Raw genomic sequence first — 20,615 nt, forward strand, 5'->3', positions numbered from 1 at the left:
AACAAGAACAGGCTGATATATGAGGTCAGTGTTGACTTTATATAGTGAAATAAAAACCTTCAGCTTCAGATGTTTTTGTATGTTTTTGTGGCCCTTTGCTTTTCTAATGGAAGTCTATGTGGCCCTCGCAAAAAATAATTGCCCACCCCTGCTCTAAAATGTACAGGAAGTCCGCCATTTTAAAAACCTGCACCATTTTGTGTTATGCTCCTGCCATACTTTTATGAACTACTCTTCGATAAATTTTCCCATTGAAAAATTCGCCCCGTGGCGCCGCCACAAAGTTGACCCTTGACGCACAGGAAATGGATGTTTTTGTGGCTGTATCTCCCTCATACTTCATACTATGTGGATGACACTTTGCAGTCATGCTGAACATCTGAGTCTGCACAGATTGACATGCTGATATTCTACAGCCACTGCACCACCTACTGGCTGGAGGACCTTTTGTGTATGTGTGTGTTGGTGTACTCTTCTGCCCTGCAGACCACAGCTCTTGCCGGTACCGGGGGGGAGACAGGACGTGGGACGATAAGGGAGGTGGCAGCTGCTGGTCCTGCAGACTGCAAGGAGTGCGAGGGCCTGTCATCGCTGCTTGCAGCTTTAATTGGTATTGTTTCTTGCAGATTACGTAACTGTTAACTTTAAAAAAAATACAATTAATATAAAACTACTAATTGCTCTATTGTTATAGAATAGAAATAGAAATAGAAAAATGATGTCATATGTCATCATCAAGGGGATATTATTTTTTAAATTTTTAAATATAATATAATGTTAATATAATGTAAATAAAATATACATTTTAATATAATATATAATCTTAGTATAATTTTTAATAATACAATTATTAATATAAAACTACTAATTGTTCTATCGTTATGACATCACATGACATCATATAGTGATGTCATGTGATGTCGTCAAAGGCCATTAATGATGTCATTTTGATATCATCCTAAGGGTATATGCCATGTACCAGGTACTTGCCCACTATAGGAGAATGCCTGATTTCATTCCTGATGGACATGATGCTACGCCACAAGAGCTGTTTACTGTTGGTCACAGTAATCCAGCTTTCATTGCTACCAAGGAAGCATTCTCTATGTGGGCACGACGTAAAAATCTGAAGGACAAACTATTCACCGGACGCAGAAGAATCTCAGACCTAATAATTACTGAGAACGATGAAACGATGCCAGTGATCATCGGGACATACGACTACAGAATCCTGAGCTTCAGTGCCGCTGGATTGCCAGTGTGTCGGGCAGCAATTCGAACACTGTTTACTGTTGGTCACAGTAACCCGGCTTTCATTGCTACTAAGGAAGCATCATCTATGTGGGCAGGGCGTAAAACTCTCAAGGACAAACTACTCACCATGCGCAGGAGAATCTCAGACCTAATTATTACTGAGAATGATGAAGCTATGCCAATCCTGAGCTCCAGCGCTGCTGGATTGCCAGTTGTCTGCCTACCAGCTTCAACCAACAAGCACCGCCACAGAAACCTGGATACAGCATGCAACAGCGGTATCTCCCAGGGACAGCCACCACAGCAACCTTCAAAGTACCAAGGGTTCCGCCTTCCAAATAACAGGCGGTACAAAAGGTCAAAGCTGCAAGCTGCTGTCCAGCACAGAGCCACACATCAAACTGCTGTCCAGTGCCGTGGTGATGCCCCGAATCCCACGTGCACAAGACAAAGTATGAAGCACAAGAATCACGAGAGTCGCCCTGTCCACGAGAAGTCCAGCAAGCCTTCCAAGTACCAAGGGTTCCGCCATACAAATAACAGGCGGTACAACCACCGATCCACCAGTCACCGTTACATGTGGTGTTACACTGTTACATTTTTATCTTTTAACCCATGCATGCTTCTTATTTCATGTTAATTGTTATACGTTTTATGTACGCACCAATCACTAAGGCAAATTCCTAATAATGTGAAACCTCTTTACTTACATGGCAATAACCACGATTCTGATTCTGAACAGGTCTCCACCACAGCAACACAGGTCCAGACAGTGGCGCCATCCAAATAACCGATGGTACCACAGGTTTGCACCACAAGTTGCTGATCAGCACAGAGCCACAGATCAAAGGGCAGTCCACTGTAGCAGTGATGCCCGAGATCCAAAATACACAAACCATAGTCAGTACCAGGGATACTCAAAGCAGAAGCCCCTTACATACACTAGCTTTGTCCGATCAGAAAAGAATGACACAAAGAAAACCCATCATCGGAGGCATCGTCCAGTCCACGAGAAGTCCAACAGATTTTTCACACAGAGACAAGACAACAGCCATGTCAAGAAAAACGGCCATGACAAGAACAAGCGCCATGACAAGAACAAGAGCAAGCGCCAAGTCAAGAACAAGAGGCAAGTCAAGAGCAAGAGCCAAGGCAGTTCACAGTTACTAAAGCTGACCGACTTAATGTCTAGTTTGAACCTCTATCTGTAGACTGAGATATTCATATGAGATGTTTTCATCCTGTCTTCTGTTTTTCAAATAAACAACATAAAACACGTATCTGTGTATTAATGAACATAAGAATATAAAATGTTACTACATTATGGTGATAATTGATTCATTTAAGGTAATTTCTTTCCTCATTAATGTACACACAGCACCCCATATTGACAGAAAAACATACAATTGTTGACATTTTTGCAGATTTATTAAAAAAGAAAACCTGAAATATCACATGGTCCTAAGTATTCAGAGTCTTTGCTCAGTATTTAGTAGAAGCACCCTTTGATCTAATGCAGCCATGAGTCTTTGTGGGAAAGATGCACCTGGGGGATCCTCCGTCATTCCTCCTTACAGATTCTCTCCAGTTCTGTCAGGCTTTTAGGTCTCTGCACAGATGCTCAATTGGGTTTGATTTAATACCACTCCTTCGTTATGTTAGCTGTGTGCTTAGGCTCATTGTCTTGTTGGTAGGTGAACCTTTGGCCCAGTCTGAGGTCCTGAGCACTCTGGAGAAGGGTTTTGTCCAGGATATCCCTGTACTTGGCAATTCATCTTTCTCTTGATTGCAACCTTATTTCTCACCATCTTGGAATCCTTTAGGTGTTTTTTTAATGCAGGCTTTCATGTGTCTTGCACTGAGGAGAGGCTTCTGTCGGGTCATAAAACCCCGACTAGTGGACTTAAGTGACTTAAGGTGAAACGCGGTTGCGGTTGAGATAAACTACATCATATGACAATAGTCACATATGAATAATAACATCAAAAGCTGTTTTATTAATCAGTTAGTTGCCTTTAGTAGTTCCATATATCTGATTATAGTATTTATGCTATTAATGTATTTATGTGGTTATATCACATTATTTATTTTAACCTTTATTTTACCAGAAAATGTCATTTTACAAAACAAGAACAGGCTGATATATGAGGTCAGTGTTGACTTTATATAGTGAAATAAAAACCTTCAGCTTCAGATGTTTTTGTATGTTTTTGTGGCCCTTTGCTTTTCTAATGGAAGTCTATGTGGCCCTCGCAAAAAATAATTGCCCACCCCTGCTCTAAAATGTACAGGAAGTCCGCCATTTTAAAAACCTGCACCATTTTGTGTTATGCTCCTGCCATACTTTTATGAACTACTCTTCGATAAATTTTCCCATTGAAAAATTCGCCCCGTGGCGCCGCCACAAAGTTGACCCTTGACGCACAGGAAATGGATGTTTTTGTGGCTGTATCTCCCTCATACTTCATACTATGTGGATGACACTTTGCAGTCATGCTGAACATCTGAGTCTGCACAGATTGACATGCTGATATTCTACAGCCACTGCACCACCTACTGGCTGGAGGACCTTTTGTGTATGTGTGTGTTGGTGTACTCTTCTGCCCTGCAGACCACAGCTCTTGCCGGTACCGGGGGGGAGACAGGACGTGGGACGATAAGGGAGGTGGCAGCTGCTGGTCCTGCAGACTGCAAGGAGTGCGAGGGCCTGTCATCGCTGCTTGCAGCTTTAATTGGTATTGTTTCTTGCAGATTACGTAACTGTTAACTTTAAAAAAAATACAATTAATATAAAACTACTAATTGCTCTATTGTTATAGAATAGAAATAGAAATAGAAAAATGATGTCATATGTCATCATCAAGGGGATATTATTTTTTAAATTTTTAAATATAATATAATGTTAATATAATGTAAATAAAATATACATTTTAATATAATATATAATCTTAGTATAATTTTTAATAATACAATTATTAATATAAAACTACTAATTGTTCTATCGTTATGACATCACATGACATCATATAGTGATGTCATGTGATGTCGTCAAAGGCCATTAATGATGTCATTTTGATATCATCCTAAGGGTATATGCCATGTACCAGGTACTTGCCCACTATAGGAGAATGCCTGATTTCATTCCTGATGGACATGATGCTACGCCACAAGAGCTGTTTACTGTTGGTCACAGTAATCCAGCTTTCATTGCTACCAAGGAAGCATTCTCTATGTGGGCACGACGTAAAAATCTGAAGGACAAACTATTCACCGGACGCAGAAGAATCTCAGACCTAATAATTACTGAGAACGATGAAACGATGCCAGTGATCATCGGGACATACGACTACAGAATCCTGAGCTTCAGTGCCGCTGGATTGCCAGTGTGTCGGGCAGCAATTCGAACACTGTTTACTGTTGGTCACAGTAACCCGGCTTTCATTGCTACTAAGGAAGCATCATCTATGTGGGCAGGGCGTAAAACTCTCAAGGACAAACTACTCACCATGCGCAGGAGAATCTCAGACCTAATTATTACTGAGAATGATGAAGCTATGCCAATCCTGAGCTCCAGCGCTGCTGGATTGCCAGTTGTCTGCCTACCAGCTTCAACCAACAAGCACCGCCACAGAAACCTGGATACAGCATGCAACAGCGGTATCTCCCAGGGACAGCCACCACAGCAACCTTCAAAGTACCAAGGGTTCCGCCTTCCAAATAACAGGCGGTACAAAAGGTCAAAGCTGCAAGCTGCTGTCCAGCACAGAGCCACACATCAAACTGCTGTCCAGTGCCGTGGTGATGCCCCGAATCCCACGTGCACAAGACAAAGTATGAAGCACAAGAATCACGAGAGTCGCCCTGTCCACGAGAAGTCCAGCAAGCCTTCCAAGTACCAAGGGTTCCGCCATACAAATAACAGGCGGTACAACCACCGATCCACCAGTCACCGTTACATGTGGTGTTACACTGTTACATTTTTATCTTTTAACCCATGCATGCTTCTTATTTCATGTTAATTGTTATACGTTTTATGTACGCACCAATCACTAAGGCAAATTCCTAATAATGTGAAACCTCTTTACTTACATGGCAATAACCACGATTCTGATTCTGAACAGGTCTCCACCACAGCAACACAGGTCCAGACAGTGGCGCCATCCAAATAACCGATGGTACCACAGGTTTGCACCACAAGTTGCTGATCAGCACAGAGCCACAGATCAAAGGGCAGTCCACTGTAGCAGTGATGCCCGAGATCCAAAATACACAAACCATAGTCAGTACCAGGGATACTCAAAGCAGAAGCCCCTTACATACACTAGCTTTGTCCGATCAGAAAAGAATGACACAAAGAAAACCCATCATCGGAGGCATCGTCCAGTCCACGAGAAGTCCAACAGATTTTTCACACAGAGACAAGACAACAGCCATGTCAAGAAAAACGGCCATGACAAGAACAAGCGCCATGACAAGAACAAGAGCAAGCGCCAAGTCAAGAACAAGAGGCAAGTCAAGAGCAAGAGCCAAGGCAGTTCACAGTTACTAAAGCTGACCGACTTAATGTCTAGTTTGAACCTCTATCTGTAGACTGAGATATTCATATGAGATGTTTTCATCCTGTCTTCTGTTTTTCAAATAAACAACATAAAACACGTATCTGTGTATTAATGAACATAAGAATATAAAATGTTACTACATTATGGTGATAATTGATTCATTTAAGGTAATTTCTTTCCTCATTAATGTACACACAGCGCCCCATATTGACAGAAAAACATACAATTGTTGACATTTTTGCAGATTTATTAAAAAAGAAAACCTGAAATATCACATGGTCCTAAGTATTCAGAGTCTTTGCTCAGTATTTAGTAGAAGCACCCTTTGATCTAATGCAGCCATGAGTCTTTGTGGGAAAGATGCACCTGGGGGATCCTCCGTCATTCCTCCTTACAGATTCTCTCCAGTTCTGTCAGGCTTTTAGGTCTCTGCACAGATGCTCAATTGGGTTTGATTTAATACCACTCCTTCGTTATGTTAGCTGTGTGCTTAGGCTCATTGTCTTGTTGGTAGGTGAACCTTTGGCCCAGTCTGAGGTCCTGAGCACTCTGGAGAAGGGTTTTGTCCAGGATATCCCTGTACTTGGCAATTCATCTTTCTCTTGATTGCAACCTTATTTCTCACCATCTTGGAATCCTTTAGGTGTTTTTTTAATGCAGGCTTTCATGTGTCTTGCACTGAGGAGAGGCTTCTGTCGGGTCATAAAACCCCGACTAGTGGACTTAAGTGACTTAAGGTGAAACGCGGTTGCGGTTGAGATAAACTACATCATATGACAATAGTCACATATGAATAATAACATCAAAAGCTGTTTTATTAATCAGTTAGTTGCCTTTAGTAGTTCCATATATCTGATTATAGTATTTATGCTATTAATGTATTTATGTGGTTATATCACATTATTTATTTTAACCTTTATTTTACCAGAAAATGTCATTTTACAAAACAAGAACAGGCTGATATATGAGGTCAGTGTTGACTTTATATAGTGAAATAAAAACCTTCAGCTTCAGATGTTTTTGTATGTTTTTGTGGCCCTTTGCTTTTCTAATGGAAGTCTATGTGGCCCTCGCAAAAAATAATTGCCCACCCCTGCTCTAAAATGTACAGGAAGTCCGCCATTTTAAAAACCTGCACCATTTTGTGTTATGCTCCTGCCATACTTTTATGAACTACTCTTCGATAAATTTTCCCATTGAAAAATTCGCCCCGTGGCGCCGCCACAAAGTTGACCCTTGACGCACAGGAAATGGATGTTTTTGTGGCTGTATCTCCCTCATACTTCATACTATGTGGATGACACTTTGCAGTCATGCTGAACATCTGAGTCTGCACAGATTGACATGCTGATATTCTACAGCCACTGCACCACCTACTGGCTGGAGGACCTTTTGTGTATGTGTGTGTTGGTGTACTCTTCTGCCCTGCAGACCACAGCTCTTGCCGGTACCGGGGGGGAGACAGGACGTGGGACGATAAGGGAGGTGGCAGCTGCTGGTCCTGCAGACTGCAAGGAGTGCGAGGGCCTGTCATCGCTGCTTGCAGCTTTAATTGGTATTGTTTCTTGCAGATTACGTAACTGTTAACTTTAAAAAAAATACAATTAATATAAAACTACTAATTGCTCTATTGTTATAGAATAGAAATAGAAATAGAAAAATGATGTCATATGTCATCATCAAGGGGATATTATTTTTTAAATTTTTAAATATAATATAATGTTAATATAATGTAAATAAAATATACATTTTAATATAATATATAATCTTAGTATAATTTTTAATAATACAATTATTAATATAAAACTACTAATTGTTCTATCGTTATGACATCACATGACATCATATAGTGATGTCATGTGATGTCGTCAAAGGCCATTAATGATGTCATTTTGATATCATCCTAAGGGTATATGCCATGTACCAGGTACTTGCCCACTATAGGAGAATGCCTGATTTCATTCCTGATGGACATGATGCTACGCCACAAGAGCTGTTTACTGTTGGTCACAGTAATCCAGCTTTCATTGCTACCAAGGAAGCATTCTCTATGTGGGCACGACGTAAAAATCTGAAGGACAAACTATTCACCGGACGCAGAAGAATCTCAGACCTAATAATTACTGAGAACGATGAAACGATGCCAGTGATCATCGGGACATACGACTACAGAATCCTGAGCTTCAGTGCCGCTGGATTGCCAGTGTGTCGGGCAGCAATTCGAACACTGTTTACTGTTGGTCACAGTAACCCGGCTTTCATTGCTACTAAGGAAGCATCATCTATGTGGGCAGGGCGTAAAACTCTCAAGGACAAACTACTCACCATGCGCAGGAGAATCTCAGACCTAATTATTACTGAGAATGATGAAGCTATGCCAATCCTGAGCTCCAGCGCTGCTGGATTGCCAGTTGTCTGCCTACCAGCTTCAACCAACAAGCACCGCCACAGAAACCTGGATACAGCATGCAACAGCGGTATCTCCCAGGGACAGCCACCACAGCAACCTTCAAAGTACCAAGGGTTCCGCCTTCCAAATAACAGGCGGTACAAAAGGTCAAAGCTGCAAGCTGCTGTCCAGCACAGAGCCACACATCAAACTGCTGTCCAGTGCCGTGGTGATGCCCCGAATCCCACGTGCACAAGACAAAGTATGAAGCACAAGAATCACGAGAGTCGCCCTGTCCACGAGAAGTCCAGCAAGCCTTCCAAGTACCAAGGGTTCCGCCATACAAATAACAGGCGGTACAACCACCGATCCACCAGTCACCGTTACATGTGGTGTTACACTGTTACATTTTTATCTTTTAACCCATGCATGCTTCTTATTTCATGTTAATTGTTATACGTTTTATGTACGCACCAATCACTAAGGCAAATTCCTAATAATGTGAAACCTCTTTACTTACATGGCAATAACCACGATTCTGATTCTGAACAGGTCTCCACCACAGCAACACAGGTCCAGACAGTGGCGCCATCCAAATAACCGATGGTACCACAGGTTTGCACCACAAGTTGCTGATCAGCACAGAGCCACAGATCAAAGGGCAGTCCACTGTAGCAGTGATGCCCGAGATCCAAAATACACAAACCATAGTCAGTACCAGGGATACTCAAAGCAGAAGCCCCTTACATACACTAGCTTTGTCCGATCAGAAAAGAATGACACAAAGAAAACCCATCATCGGAGGCATCGTCCAGTCCACGAGAAGTCCAACAGATTTTTCACACAGAGACAAGACAACAGCCATGTCAAGAAAAACGGCCATGACAAGAACAAGCGCCATGACAAGAACAAGAGCAAGCGCCAAGTCAAGAACAAGAGGCAAGTCAAGAGCAAGAGCCAAGGCAGTTCACAGTTACTAAAGCTGACCGACTTAATGTCTAGTTTGAACCTCTATCTGTAGACTGAGATATTCATATGAGATGTTTTCATCCTGTCTTCTGTTTTTCAAATAAACAACATAAAACACGTATCTGTGTATTAATGAACATAAGAATATAAAATGTTACTACATTATGGTGATAATTGATTCATTTAAGGTAATTTCTTTCCTCATTAATGTACACACAGCACCCCATATTGACAGAAAAACATACAATTGTTGACATTTTTGCAGATTTATTAAAAAAGAAAACCTGAAATATCACATGGTCCTAAGTATTCAGAGTCTTTGCTCAGTATTTAGTAGAAGCACCCTTTGATCTAATGCAGCCATGAGTCTTTGTGGGAAAGATGCACCTGGGGGATCCTCCGTCATTCCTCCTTACAGATTCTCTCCAGTTCTATCAGGCTTTTAGGTCTCTGCACAGATGCTCAATTGGGTTTGATTTAATACCACTCCTTCGTTATGTTAGCTGTGTGCTTAGGCTCATTGTCTTGTTGGTAGGTGAACCTTTGGCCCAGTCTGAGGTCCTGAGCACTCTGGAGAAGGGTTTTGTCCAGGATATCCCTGTACTTGGCAATTCATCTTTCTCTTGATTGCAACCTTATTTCTCACCATCTTGGAATCCTTTAGGTGTTTTTTTAATGCAGGCTTTCATGTGTCTTGCACTGAGGAGAGGCTTCTGTCGGGTCATAAAACCCCGACTAGTGGAGGGCTGCAGTGATGGTTGACTTTCTACCACTTTCTCCCATCACTTTGACCTCATAATCCTCATGTGCTCTAACATGCGCTGTGAGCTGTAAGGTAGATATATATATATAGACAGGTGTGTGTCTTTCCTAATCAACAACACAGCTGGACTCAGATGAAGGTGTAGAACCATCTGAAGGATGATCAGAAGAAATGGACGCACCTGAGTTCAATATATGAGAGTCACAGCAAAGGCTCTGATACTTAGGACCATCTCATATTGCAAAAATGTCAACAATTCTTTTTTCATTTTATTGTCAATAAGAGGTGTTGTGTGTACATTCATGAGGAAAAACGAACTTAAATAATTTTAGCAAATGGCTGCAATATAACAAAGAGTGAAACATTTAAGGTGGTCTGAATACTTTCCGTACCCACTGTAGATCAGGATCAATCCTGTATATATATGTATAATATATCTGCATGTGTTAGCAAACATAATAAACAGTGTGGTGACAACCTCAGTCTTACAGTGAATGGGAAGTGACATAGTCACTAGAGGCATGAAGGAAGAAATTAGCAACAGGGGTGGTCTTGATGTACTAGCTATTTATTTTAGCGCCTTCTGTTTACAGATGCCTCTTATGACACTTCTCAATTATAATGATTCACCTCAGAGGGGCTGAAAAATAATGCTCCGCCCGAAGGGAATCCCTAGAATGGACAGGCGCTTATTAATGAAATGCTTTTATGTGACTTAAATGACTTAGAAAATGATCACACCCGCATGAATGAGGTCAGCACAGAGAGCACACTTTTCTGATGAAAACACTTAGTTTACTGGGTCATAAACAGCACATTTAAAAGTGAGGGGATATCTGTATTACTTGGGAACACTCCCAATACACCACCATATATTTAATAAGAAAAGCTTCAAGATTGATAAAGGGACAGCCAGGATGCACGGTTTGGATTTTACATTTAGCTAGGGAATGATAACAACTTATTGTATTTTTTTTATACAAACCTTGCTGGACACAATAAAATACAAAAAAGGGATAACAGCTATGAGCAGGTCATTAAAGCCTATGTTACCCTGACAGGGTGCACACAGCACTTTGTGTCAGTGTCTTCATTATTCTGGACAGGTCACCAGTCAATCGGAGGGCAACATATGCAAACGACCATATACACTATACAGGCAATTTAGAGTCACCACTTGGGTTTACTTGTAGTACCTATCAAAGTACAATGGGAGGATGAGCCTTTAGCTATCAGGCACCGCTACTATGGAACGAGCTTCCAACTTGGGTTCAGGAGGCAGAAACCACACTACATCATATATACAGACTGCATCATATATACACACTACAACTACTACATCCAATGTTTCACAGCATGATTCACAGATCACTTTTGATGTGCACTGATCTCTCTCTCTCTTAGATTAGAATTTTCACACACACACACACACAAGTTCATGTTAAACTCACTGTGGTGGGGCAAAAAGCAGAAAATTCTCTGCTTGTCATATTTTAATGCCAAAACTTTGAAGTCAAACTCAAGACATTAGTGCAAACAAGCTGAACTTATGTTCTTCAAAGTTGCAGGTAAGCAACATTTTACAGCTTTTTATATGACAATATTGTCTATTTAATCTGGTACCTGTTGTCCTGGTGTGTTCCAGAGGGTCTCTGGTGAGAACTGGTTCTGTGGCTTTGGAGGGGCGTCCCGCTCCAGCCTTGTTCACAGCACTAACTCTGAACTGGTACAGAGTTCCTTCTTTCAGCCCAAACACTGGGTAATGGCACATTTTCTGAATACACAGATTGCAGCGCACCCACTCACCCTGACTGAGGTCATATCTGAGAGAGAGAGAGAGAGAGAGAGAGAGATGATCACAAAGACAAAAGAGGTGTTGGAATAAGTCATATAAAGAATCAAAGGCATTATGTTCAATCTATTTTCTGAGCCCACTGAAGGGCGCAGCATTACGAAACCATTTGTGACACATCTGAACACTCACAGCAACAGTCTGTGTGGACCCTGCCAAGCCCAATCACTGGTAAGCAGGCACTGTCTTGTGAAAATAACAGGCCTCCAAACACTGTGCAAAAATGATTTTTATAGCAGAATCAAAGCTCAGATTATACACAATTGATAACAAACCGTTGCCACTTGCAGTAAACAAAGACAGAGAGGAGTGCAGAAGGGTGTTGCTAGGGAACTGGGAGGTATCATCATTTTTTCTTTGCTCAGTGACCAACAACATTAGAGAATTTCTCTTCTTTTTTTGTTTGTATTTTTTAATTTTTGTAAAGACCTACAAGAGCAAACACAACAATCCACAGAAACACACACTCAGACTTTAATGATAAATGCAAAAAAGAAAATTGATTCTCAGTCAAACACACACACACAAACACACACATACAGGACGATTCTGATTGACTGGCGTTCATGATAACTGCAGCACCTGCTCTCCTCTGGGAGTCTTTGCCTTTACTGTTAACATAGCCAAAAGGGCTGATAATCACCATGTATACAATCCGTCTCCACTCAACTCTGCCAAATGGGTATTACAATACAGTCCAATTTCCTCACCAGCAGCACACAGAGCAGGTTTAGCTGTATAGTCTTACTGTGGGTCTATTGTGGACTTGGAATAAAGGAAATCACTGGAGGTACAATCTAAAATAAGCCTTTTAATGAGGACTAAATCAATGTGACTTCACTGTAAGAGATTTAATCTTTGTGATAGATATTCCTGGAAATACAAAATCTTTTAATCAATACTGTTTTACCTAATTCACCTCCACAAAGTGTTTTCCTTTAGCAGAAGGACAGACCACTATTCTATTTCATTAAGCAATTGATCACCTGATAAAATAAAATAGACATACTGGGTACAGAGCAGATTATAAACATTGATGTTGTATTGTTTGCTTGATCACATCTTTGACTTTCTAAGTATAGACAAATATTTACGTGTTAAATAAAGTAGACAAAATCAATTATGGAATGATACAGCAAATTTTGAAAAATCTACGACCTATTGAAAAACACAGCTTCTATGGGGTTTTATATATGTTTCTTTGGCCTCGTCGATGTAGGATCAATGCACGTGAAGAGTGAACACTTTTTGGAGGCTGGATGAGACAATACAATTCTTGATATCAGTTTTTCAAAGCATTTTTTCAGCCTTACATTATATACCAAAAATTTTTTCAGGTTGTCAGAGAATTACAGAATAACTACCTTTCTATACTTTTTTCCCCAACTTCACTGTCCTCACTTTTCAATTAGTCTCCAGATGTTGTGTCACTGATTAAATTTTCCACTATTATTCACAAAATGGTACATTGAATTATTTTTCAACACCTAATTTATTAATCAGATGCAGAAGAAGTGACAAAGGGAAGAAAATGGAAATTTGAACCACATTTCCATGACAACAAGAAGATATGATATTAACCAGCTTCCCCACACCAAGTACTAATTAAAACTGTGGGGCTGTTTGAATTGCAGAACAAATGTGAGACGGGGGAGCTGAATCTACGCGTATCCTCACCTTTCCACATAATAACCCTCCACAGGTGAAGCTCCATCAGCGCTGGGCGGCTGCCAGGTCAGGAAGACGTAGTCCCTGTTGACGTCAGACACCTGCACTGCCAGAGGAGAGGCAGGACCTCCCTGTACTACAGCTGATGCGTCTAAAGATGGATAGCAGAGGCCAATTAGTGAAAGTACATTCTCAAGAGTGAGATGGAAACACTGATCAAACACTTCAGGTTAAAAATGTATGAAAATCTTGAGATTGGACACTTTAGAACTCAAAAAATTGTAGTATGAATCCTCAGCTATGATCACAACCAGTAGATCTTCTGACACAGAGAAAATGTAGAAAATAAAGGGAAGAAATTATAAGCAGGTTAAAATGATAGGATGTGACATGTTCCTAAAATTTTTCCCAGAGGCTATTTTTTTTTTTTAACATCAAGCACAATTCTTTGCTGTTTTAAATTTGCATCCCCACATTCCCTCTCTCCCTTCCCTCCTTCATTTGTTGTTGCTCTCCTCTATTTGTAATTCAAATATGAAGGCTGAATGATGGAACAAACACACATATACAGGGAAGTTCCCTGATTCACTAATTAGTACCTCCACCGCTGGTAAAGAACAAGCTGCTTAATAAAAGAGAAAGAGACCTCAGCTAGGACTCTGAAATGAGCACTGTGTGTGTGTGTTTTTGTGTGTGCGCGTGTAGAAGCTTATGAATGATTCAGACCACATTGCACTGTTATTGTGGCATTTAAGGAATCATATATACAGGACTGAGAGCCAGGAATACATTGAAATATATACTGTACAAGTGCCAACACCCCTTCCAGGGCTGCCCGGATATCACGTTGAGTGTGAGCAACTCTCTGGTTTATTTGCATGCTGCAAAAGTAATCACTGAAAGAAAAGCACAGAAAATATATATATATATATATATATATATATATATATATATATATATATATATATATATATATATATATATATATATATATATACACACACACACACACACACACTCCCACTGAACAAAGTTAACAAGTGCTCCACTGCTGAACAGTTTGATTGATGGTGCAATTTCCCTGTATCCATCAGTGTAGTTTGGTGACAGGAAATGAAAATAGAACCAAAATCTGGGGAATAAAATAGTGTTTGGGGGAAGGTTGCAGCCAAAAACACTATTTATCCAGGTTGGCACTACAAATAATGAAATGATAACTCTACCCACACCCAACACTTGTATTCTGAATGCAATGCGTCTCAAGGTCACTCCTACACATTCGTCATTTTTATAAAGATCATAGACATATCTTCTGAAAAGTGAGCTGAAGGATTGTTTAAAGAGGCCACTAAGCTTATAGCTAAGAGCTGTAAGCATGACACAGGAGAACAAGTTGTTCAGTACATACTTGTAAACATTAATTTTAAAAATGTTAAATATGAAATACATAAAACTTGTTCTGGGGCTTTCAAGTGTTCATCTCTACCGTGGATTTACAATTTATTACATTCATCCATGTGTTGTGTCATTCTCACCTTTGATGTAAACAAAAGCACAGTGTTCCTGGACTCCTTCAAATGTCCTCAGTCTGGCAGTGTAAAGTCCTTCATGCTCCTTGTGTGCAGCCGTTATAGTTATGGTGGCCTTGGCGTCAAGTGTTTTAATGTCCACGTTGCTGGACCGATGCAGACATATGCCTGGTGAAAGACACAATGAACAACTGAAAAACCTTCAACACAAATCCAAGCAGTAAACAAAATAAAGACTTTAAATTTTTACCATCGCGAAACCAAATGACATCCTGCTGGAAGGGTAGCAGAGATGTGGTGAAAGCACACTCCAGGGTGAGGCTGCTGCCCTCCTTCACCCAGGTTGGTGGAAAGGATGGGCCAAACTGGGCTTCCTGTTGAATCAAGGCTAAGAAAGATGGAGATAACATAAGAGTGAGAAGGCCTGATTTGGATGCGAACAAAAGTAAGAAAGATGACAACTAAAGAGGAGAATGGAGGTATGTGGCAGATAAAAAGGCTGATTCCTGATGATAAGAAATGAGAAGTCATTCGATCATCGTCTGAGCTCTGTCACCAAACATGGTCAAAAAGGCTTTGATGTCTCTGTAACTGCTAGTATGTCAAATCAGTTTCTCATTATTCTCTGCAAGACAGCAGTAAGTCAATCTTACCATCCACCCTTCATTTTACAATAGGCGTGGAAGTAAAAGAAAACACAGCTAACCAGAGAGTCACTTCACTAAATAAAAACGCCATCTTATGCATGCTGTCACGGCTGTAATCAAAAAGGACCTTCTACATCCATGACAGAGAGGACAGCTACAAGAAGCGTCCCCCTGCAGAAACAACAGGACAGCAGAAAAGCTGGAGATGTGACAAGCTTCTTTTTTTTGAAAGTGAACAATTCCTGACAATGTATTCCTTCTGCTACCATCCTTTCCCTCGCTGTCAAAGCAGCAGGGCAATCCACTCTGGAAGTGAGAGATATGTGTGCCATGAGGTCTTGTCAAACCCCATTCTCGGGGATGATTCTGGAAGACTGTGACATGTTTCTTATAATGATCTTGTTCTGCTTAGCAGTCAAGCCTATCACAGGAATATTTGTAGCATTATTAAAACCCACTGCTTGGATCTTGGCTTCCCATCATTCAAACAGTTCACTTCCCTCAGTGCAGTGATGGTAATGATAAATTCAACACAGCTATGCTTTTGTTTATTGAGCGATTCATGTTGGAAAATATGATCTGCTCCGTATGAGATAATCAAGTATCAGTTACACAAAAATGGCTGCATGCAATTCTTCAGCACATTTTCTCTGCAAGCGGCCCCTGATGCCATTACAAGCTGATAAAGCTTCATTCAAAATGATTGCCACTTAATTTCTGAGTGTGCACTACACCTGCAGACGCAAGGCGGTTCTATCTAAACGTAAATTTCATTCTGATGAGATGTACAGGTTGACTAAGGATCAGATGGGTCATTACTATTTGGCCAATCTTTTAAAAGTTTAATACATAATCATAGTTATATCTGCTGTTTAGTACAACTAGACAAACGAGACAATAATGACACCCTTCTCAATGCTGTGTGTCCACAGCTGTCTGCTAGGCATTGTAATCCCAGCTTGTCGTCTGGTTGTCATAATTCATACAACCAGAAGAGGTCCTTGTCAGATAAAATATATAGTGCTGCTCGAAAATTTGTAAACCCTGTAATATTTTCCATAGTTTTGTATAAATATTATACAGAAAGTAGAAAAAGAGAACCTAATCAAATAAATGAAACCTTTCCCTATCATTTATATATTGAATAAATGATGCAATAATGTGTGAGTAGCAAATGTTGGCAAACTTTTTCTTTCAGTATCATCTGTGACCTCCTTATGCAGCAATGACAATGAGTTGAGGTTTTAATTATATGGATTTTATTCTGGCCTTCAAGTAAACTGCTAATCTTCGAGCTTTACATACGTTTGCCAATTACATATATGTAATATCGGATCATTTAAAAAAAATTTTTACACGACACAAAGTAAAATATTTCTCAGGATGTGTGTGAAAATTGTCTGATGATTCGGGTCATATTTATGCAGAAATGTAAAAAAATTCCAAAGGATTAACAAACTTTCAAGCAGCCCTGTAGTTTGAACATTTAGACAATGTATCAATGTTGTTTTTTTAGGGTGAGTAAAACACCTTCTAATCACAAGAACAGTTGCATGGCAGGCTCCATGGACACATATGCAACTCCATCACACAGTGAGTGTAAAGTTCTGGCTGAAAAAGTTCTGAGTCCTGATCCCCACACACGGTTCAGGCTAATCTAGGCCAAAGAGTGCCAAAGCTAATATGAGATGCTCCACAGCTTGGAGCAAAATGGGATAAATCTCCCTGGAATGAAATACACATGACTGTCCTTACAGCAGCTATCCCACGACCAGTCTTACTTACAGCCCTTCACAGAAAACAGACACCCACATAGAAGCATAAATTCCCCTGATAAACAAACGCCATCAATACACCGCTTCCTTTCAATCCAGCCATATCTGCCTTTAAGAGGAGCAGCCTGCACAGCAACTCCCGGTGTTGTGTCACACAGCCTTCAATGCCCCCCAGTCCTCCCTCGTTTCTGGTGGAGGGAGGAACTTCAAAGGGTTGCAGAGAAAATGAAAGGGGACACTTTTCATTAGACCCTGGCGTGAAACTTACCGGCGGTCTGTGAGCTCTCCAAACCAGCCACGGCTCCTTGATATGCTGAATCACAGAGTGGCAGGGCGGCGGAGCAGGAGAGATTGGAGGATGGCAGGGCCGGTCAGATGTGGAGACAGAAACACACTACGATATCGTGAAACTGAAGGAGAAAGAGGCAGCAGACAAATCAAACCTGGCAATGCCACCGTTATGCAAGTCACATCTAATATTCTCTTTAACGTAGGCTGTTTTAAAAACTGAAGAAAGCCTGTGAAATGTAGATGGCAAGAAGAAAACCTTCAAGTGTCTCATTAAGGCCCTGATCGTGTAATTGATCTATGATATAAATGCCAGGCATCCAACCTTTTTATGAAAGAGTAGGTCATTTAAAAGGTGCAAAGGAAACAAAGCAAAAAACATTTTCTGTAAGGCAATAAAAGCTCACCACACCCACGGTCTCATTTTAATTCATTATGCATGAGTGCTGCAAGGGGATCTGTGTTTGTGTTCACTTTAGTCTGCTGTTGACTCTCTTACACATATCAAATTTATATAGAAACTTCTAATAAGGACACAAAATAACACTGTAAACAAAGAAGAAAATACTATTTGAACTTGAACTTTCTTTAAAAAAAACACACAAACAAAGGACTTCATAGACTTCATAGATCCATGAAGGAAGGTACAGCTGGTGAGTGTAACATGAGGACACTCAAAATGCCATCACCACTGGCAACGATGAGTAGTTCGGTCTGAGGAAGAAACTACATCTCTCCAGATAAAAAGACATCAAACAGCAACTGTCTACAACAAACAAAAGCTCAAAGGTTTTCTCCGGTTTTTCAGCTCACATGAAAGCAAGAGGACCTCAAAGTAAACAAAACTATAAAAAAGCACTACTGAGAAAAAAAGCCCACAAAAATCTTTTAAAAGGGAAATGCCTGCTTCATGATGAACTGGATGGTATTCTATGTCTGTGCTGAAATGTTACAAATTTCAAGAAGCAGGGCTTTAAGAGCATCAGAGTAAAATGTAAAAAGAACTGAAGCATACTCTTATTCTACATCTCACAGGCACACGAAGAAACAAAATATAGTGCAACAAGTGATATGGATTAACCCATGTGTCTGTACTTTTACTGTTTAAAGTGCCATAAGTTGGATTCGTTTCAAATCAGCATGGAATATACTACCTATGATCAGAATGTTCCTCTAAAGCTGGTCACATTTTGTAGTATGAAGTACCTTACTTCTGGATTTTCTTACCCAAAATCCTCTGTAGAGAGGAAGCTGAGTCACATTCTCAGATAACTCTACTTACAATATTTTAATTATGTGACCATGAGGGTCAAAGTTCAAGGCATGTTGTGACCTCAGAGTGTACCCAATTGTACGCAAACGGCATGCAGTAGAAGAAAGGATCCTGCACCCCCATGAAGCTAACACAGCTAATGTCGAACAGGATGTTCATAGCGTCCTCACAGTATTCGACATGTGCTCACCTGAGATTTCACTTTTACACTCACTTTTACTGGCAAGACGAACACTACTGTACTGACTAATGCTGTCACAGCTGGTGATCTGTGGACTTTACCTGCATGAGCACTACTGACTGAAGGACACATGCTGACTCCTTCATGTCATCTAACAGTGAATAAATGAGGAAATTCTGCCTTTTCAACACTGGCTGTGCTGTTTTGACACCTCGTGCATCTGCCTGTTCTGGGATTGTTTTTAAACATTGTTGCTATCAGTTGTGTTGACCTGTGGATGGCAGTGTGCTGTGTTGTGTGTGATTTCTGCTTTATCATTGACCTTGTTGTTTAAGCTAGTTAGTGTCCCAATGAATATGAAACACATTTTAATACCGTTTTATATCGTGGTAAATTAAAATATCAAATAGGATCTTATCAAACTATATTTATTTTACAATTCTTTTTTATATTTTTATAGATTTACAATAATTCAGTGTTCCTATGATTGTGAGCAAATGTGGCGTTCCTACCACTACACAACTTATGTAAGCCCTCATTTCCTTTAAATCACTTGATTTGGTGTCCTTTGGATGGCTTCAAACTTCTGTTTAGGCCTCATTACTTTTTAAGAACAGTTTGTCATGCTTTTGCGGCATTTTATCTCTCTAAAGTAACAGAGAGATCTTGCAGTTTGATGAACAGGACATGTTTATTTATGTGGCCTTAGGTTGACCTTGGTAATGTAGCCACTAGGAGGCAGTGCCATCAATGTGTAATTGTGCGTGTGTGTGGTTTCATGGAACAGTTTTAATCCTGTATAATTTGGAGAAGGAAAAGCCTTCTGATGGAGGCGATCCTGTGATGTAGCTTTTTTTTTTCCCGGTCAGCTGCGTACTGATGTCTCCACTAAGCTGGGTAAGACCTGAAACTAAACACTATGGAAAGAATAGTCTATTATAATGCATCTTTGTATTTGTGCATAATGGTTTTTGATCAAAGTGGAGCTGAAATGAAACAAAACACCACTCACAGTTTACCACTAGTGTTGCAAAGGTCGTAGCTTCTCCCAGGGGACTCTTGGCTACCACTTTATACCCGCCAGCATCATCAGGAGAGCACCTTTAGTGGAAGATATAGTGTCATTTGTTTGGTAAAGATGCAAGTTGATGTGCAACTCACTGCTCAGGTTGACGTCAATATAAATGGCCTCAAATAAAGAGGAACCAGCACATCTATGCTGCTTTATTTTTTTAACCATAATTAGGGATTTGTGTTAGTGACCCACCTTCTAATCTCCAGTGAGCAAAGACCAAATTTTTGCTGAAGACTGTAATTCCACGGTTGAAGAGACATTATCAGTGGCTTGCCATCTTTGTACCTGAGGAAAAGTACATTTTTTTTAATGTCAAAGAAAAGTGAACAACAGGCAGCGCTTGGGTGGTTCATGCTCCCTCCTGTTGATTATTTATGTACAGCTTTCATAATC

The 20,615-nt window shown here is 40.4% G+C and overlaps 1 protein-coding gene across 3 annotated transcripts in view; it reads right to left on the reverse strand.

Annotated features, from left to right (window-relative positions):
- Nucleotides 1–20,615, reverse strand: part of myom3 (myomesin 3) — a 66,071-nt gene that overhangs the window by 30,991 nt on the left and 14,465 nt on the right. For all 3 annotated transcript variants that reach the window (XR_003671928.1, XM_028426156.1, XM_028426155.1), the window contains exons 6-12: nucleotides 20,415–20,507; nucleotides 20,160–20,248; nucleotides 17,674–17,718; nucleotides 15,234–15,371; nucleotides 14,990–15,151; nucleotides 13,464–13,605; nucleotides 11,558–11,757 (exon numbers count right to left, since the gene is read on the reverse strand). Coding sequence is in view for 2 of the 3 variants with exons in the window: in XM_028426156.1 (XP_028281957.1) it covers nucleotides 11,558–11,757; nucleotides 13,464–13,605; nucleotides 14,990–15,151; nucleotides 15,234–15,371; nucleotides 17,674–17,718; nucleotides 20,160–20,248; nucleotides 20,415–20,507 (869 nt within the window). In the remaining variant the exon portion in view is untranslated. The remainder of the gene's footprint in view (nucleotides 1–11,557; nucleotides 11,758–13,463; nucleotides 13,606–14,989; nucleotides 15,152–15,233; nucleotides 15,372–17,673; nucleotides 17,719–20,159; nucleotides 20,249–20,414; nucleotides 20,508–20,615) is intronic.

The sequence above is a fragment of the Parambassis ranga genome, chromosome 16, assembly GCF_900634625.1.
Source record: "Parambassis ranga chromosome 16, fParRan2.1, whole genome shotgun sequence".
Lineage (NCBI taxonomy): Eukaryota > Metazoa > Chordata > Actinopteri > Ambassidae > Parambassis > Parambassis ranga.